At 31.6% G+C, this 8,068-nt stretch overlaps 1 protein-coding gene across 1 annotated transcript; it reads left to right on the forward strand.

Annotated features, from left to right (window-relative positions):
* The first annotated feature begins 5,976 nt into the window (after nucleotides 1–5,976).
* LOC124622847 (piggyBac transposable element-derived protein 4-like) lies at nucleotides 5,977–7,629 on the forward strand. The gene has a single exon (XM_047148638.1). It carries the CDS (start codon nucleotides 5,977–5,979, stop codon nucleotides 7,627–7,629), a length of 1,653 nt encoding a protein of 550 aa, XP_047004594.1.
* Nucleotides 7,630–8,068: the final 439 nt, after the last annotated feature.

Genomic DNA, 8,068 nt, shown 5'->3' on the forward strand with positions numbered 1-8,068 from the left:
TTCTGAATCCATGTTGGATGTTTGTCAATAAATTGTTTTCTTTCAGAATTTTCTTATCTAAAACCAAGAGTTTAGATGTACTGTATCCCCCATTATCAATATTTATCCATACCAAGGAAAGAAAACTTCATGTTATTCAAAAACACAAAAACCTAATAAAATTATTCAGGTAAAATTCGATTATTAATTAATTAAGGTCTCAAATCCAGTGTAAACTACCCAGTTTAAATGAAATAATTAATAAAATAAATTTATTTGGTTAACATTTTAAAATATAGAAAAAATTCTAAAATTAATTAAAAATTCAATAACATAAACCAGATTATCTTCAATTTGTTTTGTACATCGACATATAAAATTTAATCTCATAATTTTCTCCAGTTTATCTTTGTTTCCTGTTAAGATTTTATTAGGACGATCTGTAAGAGTAATTTTAAATTTATCATTAAAACTAATAACACCTATTGACCATATCTAGTTACCAACATTTTTGCTTTTCAAATATTGTAAGATTTATTTTGTTTTCAGTTCTATTATACTGACAAGCACATCCATGGAACCATTACTATAATATAAAGTTCGCCTAATGGATTTTCAATGCTTTTGTTCATGTTAATTTTTTTCATTTATATATAAAAAAATTAGATTTTCAAAAATTAAAATGTTTCATAAACGATTTAATTTTTGAAAATACTAAATTATCCAGTTTAAAAATTTTCAGTTAATATTCTGTGTTGTGAGTCATAAGGTATATTCTCTTTAACATACATAATAACATATGCATGTGTATTATTCAGTATGTTTTCATTAGAAGTGATACATAATTTCATCGTTGTTTTTCGAGCAGTAAAAAAGTTCATTCATCTACTCGTATTTATGACGCAGACAGGATAATTTTCAATAAATTTTAATGGACTTACAGTAACATCGTTATTTAATTGTGTGATTCTTTTAAAATCTCAAAAAGCATTGTAAGCTTTTCAGATGTTATTCAGTGGCCAAAATTCCATAATTATTGAGGGAAAACGTAATTTCTTCAATATCTATATAGATACCTTGAAATTTAATTTCATCGAATAAAGAAGAATCAGTTGACTGATCTTTTTTTCGATTAGTCTGGAAAATAACGAAAATAAAGTAAGCCATACCAATTCTGCAGAACGATAATTCATAATATCTAGTTCAAAATTACTTTTACCATTTAATCTAGCTATTTCAGTGATTTGTGGTTCAGAGAAAGAAATGGAAATTTCCCGGTTTTTCAGACATTTATGTTCTAGTCCAAGTGAATATTCCTGTTCATATTTAGCTACTGGAAAGGATTACATTCATTCTGCAACAATATGTCCTTTCTTAGGAAGTATGGCCAAATCTTCAACTTCAGCTCGATTAGTGTCAGATCATCCATGACTGGAATCTCTAGAACTTGAACTCCCATTGTTAAATCTCTTTTGTAAATTATTTCTTTAAAATCTTTAAAAATCCACTAAATATTTCTAATGAAAAAAGTACTTCATTTTTCTTACTTTTTATTTTTGTGTCATTAGTAATGTGTGCTTCCATAGTTAATTCATTCAATAGAGATGATGTCAGTCGAATAAGAATCAATGAAGAAATAAACAGATGTTCTGGTCTAGAAAGAATTCTGATGATGTCAAAGGATTTTCCCATATTATAATCTATTTTATTCGGTTTTCCATGGTACATTGAGTAATCTGTTCCATCGGTTTCATTGATACTAAATTTCTATAAAGCAGTGAATGGTTAGGAGAAATTTATCAATCTCAGTATAAATATTAATTTCCGTTTTCTTGTTTGTAATATTTAAATTAATCTCAGTTTTTTTCATTCACAAGAAAGGGTAAAACTGTTAACTTGCAATTTTATTGATTCGTAATGGAAAAAATAATTAGTCATTTTTAAAATAATCGCTACATTTGATCCATTTGAGTCAATTACATTGTCATTTCCATTGTATATAGTTATTCTAAATTCTGAATAGTATCAAAAATTGGAATATTTACATCAAAATTTAGTTCATAAATTACTGCTCCTCCAAATTCAGCATCCACTTTAAATGAATAAATAATATTAGTTTTTCAATTAAAATGATCAGCATGTTTAACGAACATTCCGCCAGCCACATTAAAATTTATATCTATTAATTTCAATGGTATTTTTCGTAAATTATTAACAACTGTTATTTGATTGGGTTCAGTAATCTTCCATGAAAACCTAAAGTTTGTCCAATACTATATTCTTTATCTATACATAATTTAAAGTCACTTTCAATAGTAATTTCACTTAAAATTTTATCTATATACGAAATATTTTCCAAGTTTTTCTAACTATATTGATTGGTGGGAATTTATATCGCTTTTTCATTTTGTATAATTTATTATTTTTCAGTGTAACATTTGGTCTTAGAACATTTGTATAAGAACCAACTAACGCAACATTTTCATAAATTTTTTGTACAGGAACTGTTAATCTTTCTTTAAGAACATATGATTTACCACTTAGCTGGAAAACACAATTGCGAGAGCTGAATTAGTCTTGACTTCATTCTATTAATTATTAATAAAATTAGTGTAAATAAATGACACATTGGGAACATAAAGTAAGAATCCCAGAGAAGAAGCCAAAAAATGAACACAGTAAACTTTTATCGATTTCTATTTGAAGTTCAATAATAGGACTCAGTGGTTGTAGAAAAACGACATTAATGAATGATCATTATATTCTAGCTCCTGGAAGTGTGAACTGGAATGAAATGAACCATTTGGATATTTATACCAAATGCTTAGATCAAACGAAATATCAAAATCTTATGAAAAGGTATGAAAAAACTGAAGATAAAATTAATGAAGAAATTAGTACTTTTATTGAAAAGAGTGAAGAAATTATTGCATTTGATAAATGTGAAGGTAATTCAGTTGTTATGTTTAAGAATTTCATTCTTGAAAATCAGGATATAGTTAGAGAACATTTTACTAGAGGTAGACACACACGAATAGATTGTTTTTTTAACACAAATGTATTCAAAAATATGTAAACTATTAGTTAGAGATACTCTTCATTTTTAAAATATTTTCGAACAGGATTTAAATCATATTTACCATGAGTTCATTGGAGGTGGTTTTAAATGTGACATTAAGGAAATGTGCAGTAAATATTTGAATAATGATGAATTTGTTTTTATTACAATAGATATGACAAGAAAAATTAATAATGGTAAATACAGAGAAAATATTAAGAATTTTGTAAACATTCAACAAAAACATTAAGCATAAACATTGAACATAAATAATGAATGTAAATGTTGAATATCATGAACATTAATGATGAACAAAAACAATAATGTACAAATTGTATGTAAAACAATAATTGATTATTGTTTTTATCCCTAATGAATGTTTACAAAATAGGACCCAGATGTTGGTAAAAAAGATAGAAGAAATAGCAGAGTAAAAGAACAATTAAAAGAAGAATTTAAAATTGGATAAAGAACTAAGAATGGAATACAAAAAATTTTAATAAAAGATGAACCACTTATCAGTGCAATCGAACAAGTTAAAGAAGGAAGCGAAGAATTGAGTGGTAATGTGTTAAAAGTGATTGAAGGAAACAGATGGTTCATTATCATCAACATTATTTAAAAGAATTTAGCAATATCCACAATGTCATATATATTAAGTGAATCAGAAATACTAGATTTATTCAACAAATACAAAGAAGAAATTAAGGAAAGACAAAAGTTAACAAACCAAGATTTTAAAAAAATAAGTTGAAGACTGTTAGAATCCATCAATCATAGTGAAGATACAGCTGCTGGATGAAAACCTCTTGATGCTTTTAAATATATAAGTAAATATCCAGTTGGTTTGGTGGTGATAAATAAATATTTGGCGGAATAGAATATGAAGGTACAGAAGGACTAATGAAACTTGTAACTAAAAAACATATTACTATGGATGATTTAGATGAAAAATTTGATACCACTGATTTACAATATTATGCTAGTATCTTACTCCATTCCAATGCAGTATAAAACGAAAATAATCCAAATAAATTTAAATTAAATAAAGGCAGTAAATATAATAACTTGATAAAAGTAACTGTAGAAGAATATTGTCTTCGTTTTTCAGAAAAAAATCTTGATACATTAGACAAAATAGGTTAAGGATAAATTAAAAAATTTACAGAATAACCAATCAAATATGTCTGTATGAATGAAGTCAGAGATTTTATTGATAGATTAAGAATAATCCATGGTGAAGAATTACCAAGAAATAAAAATTATCACAATGAAAAAGTGATAATATCTCACATGTTAACAAATGAAATTAGTGATTTTATTATCAATAATCCAAAAGGAATTCCGAATTTGATTAGATTTTTTAATAATCTTTCATACGTTTTGGAAATCAGAAAAATATGGAAAAGGGTTAGTTAATATATCAATTAAGAAGCTGTATTCTGAATTACATATTTCCACTTCATTTTAATAGCTGTAAAATTGTTCTCTCTTAATAAAAGGTTGCATGTTTCTCATTTTATCTTATGCCTATGGCGCATTATTGTGCTGTGGAAATATCTGTGGTTTCACTAATTACAATTTTACCTGTCTTTCATGATGCAAAATTCATCTCAGGTCTTATCTCATGTAAGCCTCAATTAGTTGTCAAATGTTGGTTAGCAGGTTTTTAATTGACCCCACTTTTAATATGCCCTAGTAGTGCTGTTGTTGATACCTATTAATTGGGAGTTCCGTTACGTTCCCTTTTCATCAGTAATGAGAGCTTGTAAATAGGAGAGGCATTTGTGTATGACCTTTTTTAACTGATAACTGTTGCGCATTGTTCCACATTGCCACTTATATATATCCCCATTAAAATAAAAACTGGTTTGCCACTCATGTAAAAGGAATTTTAATTGCGCTTTACGGTTTATATAATAATTTTATATCGCAGCTTCCACTCTGTTCTACGACATTTCTTTACTGACCTGTTCAATACGCTCCTTTACTACACATAGTACACTTTTAACATATTTCATGTACTTTTTATCTATTTTTTTTTTGTTTTTTCTTCATTTTAACTGTAAAAAACTAATTCAAATTGTGAACAGCCAGGCTAGTGGTCCCATGTTCTTCTCTCTGTCAATAGATGGCAGCCACTCTGGCTCACTAGTTTGCTTCCTTGTTAGCATCCGCTACTCTCTGTTCTGTGCTCACAGGTAGCACACTGCGCTTAGTACATGTCCACTGCGGCGCTTGAGGGCCACAGTACCAAGTGTAAGTGTCCTGGTATTATTTGTATATTTCCCTACCCAGGCAATCATCCTTAGTACTGTCTGGTGTCACTTTCGCATTGAAAAAGGTTTCACAGCACCTAGCCTGACCGGCGGTTTTGAAGTGTTTTTTTTTAAGTTTTTAAAACGTTTTTATGAATTTTTTATTTTTATGCCTGTGCTGTATGTGAAAATTATGTCCCATCTCATGTTATTTCCAGTACAATACTTGACGATTGGCTTATAACACTCTAAGCGCCAAGCCCGTAAAATTTACGGGCCTGGGATCGCGCGAAAATCACCAAGCCCGTAAAATTTACGGGCCGCTACATTTAATTTCATTCAAAACACTGCAACGTTATTTCTACGGGTTTGGCCAGCGCTATACGTTTTTCAGATGTTTATTAACAAAATGCGTCCATAGATGTCACGGCAGCGCTGTAATTCATGTTAAAACTTATCTTTGCGTTCTCAGTCTGTATATCATTCAGTTGTTTGTCATCATGTTTCGGCGCGGTTTATCAGACGCAGAAATTGCGGATTTGATCAATCATAGCGACACTCTGGATAATGTAGAGAGTGATTCAGACGATTCTGAATGCAATGGTGTGTTTGAAGGTACGTATTTCCGAATTTTCCACGTAATTGTGCAGTACGCACATATCTGTTGAACATGTGTAAACGATGTATGTAGTTACACATAATGTGATATTCTTTTTAGAAGACGAGATTGATGACAGTTTGTCTTCAGATGAAGACGAGAATGATGTTGAAGGTGTTGCTTCAAATCCAGCAGCTGTGCCGTATCCGAAAGACAGTGAGTGGACTGCAGTTGACACCTACCGACCTCTGCCTGTCAACACGACACCCAGGCAGATACTAGTGGATATTGATGAGTCGAGTTCTGTACTGGATTGCAGTAAAGTGTTCCTTACTGACAGTGACGTAAATGAACTCAAGAGACAGACAAATTTGTATGCATCACAGACAATACAGAAGAAAAGAAGAGGAAATAATCTGAAGCCCCATTCAGTTTTGAGTTCGTGGAAGCCAGTGACTATAAGTGAGATGAGGCGTTTCTTGGGTATTATTTTCCACATGTGTGTTTCGAAAAAGCCCAAAATTGCGGACCATTGGAGCACTAATCCTTTTCTTAGTTGTAACTTTTGTCCCCATGTCATGAGCCGTTTGCGTTTCACTCAGATACTGTCATGCTTGCATCTTGTTGACAATTCAAATCAGAAAAAACCAGGCGAAGATGGATTTCATCCACTTTACAAAGTTTTGCCATATTATAATAATTTGAAGGAGCGATGTATCCAGGCATATCGTCCCTCAGAAAAAGTGACAATTGATGAAGGAATTTGCCCATTTCGAGGTCGTGTGAGTTTCCGTGTTTACATGCAAAATAAGCCTCATAAGTATGGACTGAAAGTATATGCTGTTGCTGAAGCCAGTAGTGGCTATGTTGTAAATTTTGAAGTTTATGCTGGTAAGCATATTGTTGACAATTCTTCGTCTGCGGTTATTTTGCGATTGTTGTCTGACAGCAGCTTGCTGAACAAAGGCCACACTGTGTATTTAGATCGATTTTATTCCAGTCCAGAGCTATTTCAGCAACTGGCAGAGAAAGGCACTGGAGCTGTTGGTACTGTGAACAAATCCAGGAAAGGATTGCCTAAAGATTTAGTATCTGCTAAGCTGAAAAAGGGCGAAATGTCTTTTCGGCGTAAAGATAATGTATTGGCAATGAAGTGGAAAGATAAGAGAGATGTGTATACATTGTCTACAAGGCATCAAGCAACATTTGGTACGCATACTAAGAGAAATGGGTCTGTAGTATTGAAACCACTTCAGGTACTTGATTACAACCTCAATAAAATTGGAGTGGATATTGGAGACCAACGCCTGCAGTACAATCCGTTCCAGCACAGAACTGTGAAATGGTGGCGAAAATTATATTTCCATTTGCTGCTTATGGGAGTATCAAATGCATTTTGGCTGTACAATGCAGTGCACAGGAAGAAAATTACAATAACAGACTTTATAACAGTGCTTGCAGTTCAGCTTGTTGAAGACGACACACTTGAATTCATTCCAAGAAATGAAGGAACTGTAGGTCGGCTAACAAAGAGACATTTTTTGCAGCACATACCTGCAACTACTAAGAAGTATGCTGCTCGTGTGTGTCACGTGTGCAGTTCCAGGAGCAAGAAACAGAGTGGCAAGGCTTCTCGCAAAGAGACACGATACGAATGTGAACAGTGTGGCGTTGCACTCTGCCTGGAACCTTGCTTTAAAATTTTCCACACTAAAAAACAATATGATTCTGTGTGAAATTTATATGTAATACTGTATACTATCAGAAACATGTAATGTAGTGCCACAATTTTGGTTAAAAATAAATCACAATTGTATTCCCTTATTCGTATGACTTTTTCTAAATTCTTAAAACATCTAAGTGATTTCTATAACTGTACCTTAAAGCTGTGCATTGTAAAGTAGTTTCTTTCACTCAGAATTAAAGTAGAAATGTGCAGCTTCAAGATGGTACCAAATTTGCCACAATCCAAACAGTAGATTTGATGCAGTAATTTTTTTAATATTGGTAAAATTGCCCGGTTTCTAGGGACGGGTGCATAAAATAGGCCTGGTACAGAGAGTGATAAGAGCCCAAAACCGATCGGGTGATGATAAAATAACTTTGCAATTGAAGCAGTATTTTCTATCTCTGTCTCTTTATTCTCACAAAGTAATGAGTGGTATTGACAGCGAT

This window comes from Schistocerca americana, chromosome 7 (genome assembly GCF_021461395.2).
Source record: "Schistocerca americana isolate TAMUIC-IGC-003095 chromosome 7, iqSchAmer2.1, whole genome shotgun sequence".
Taxonomy (NCBI): domain Eukaryota; kingdom Metazoa; phylum Arthropoda; class Insecta; order Orthoptera; family Acrididae; genus Schistocerca; species Schistocerca americana.

Excerpts from the sequence above, each read along its gene's own strand:
- LOC124622847 (XM_047148638.1), top strand. The coding sequence starts at position 5,977 with ATGTATGTAGTTACACATAATGTGATATTCTTTTTAGAAGACGAGATT.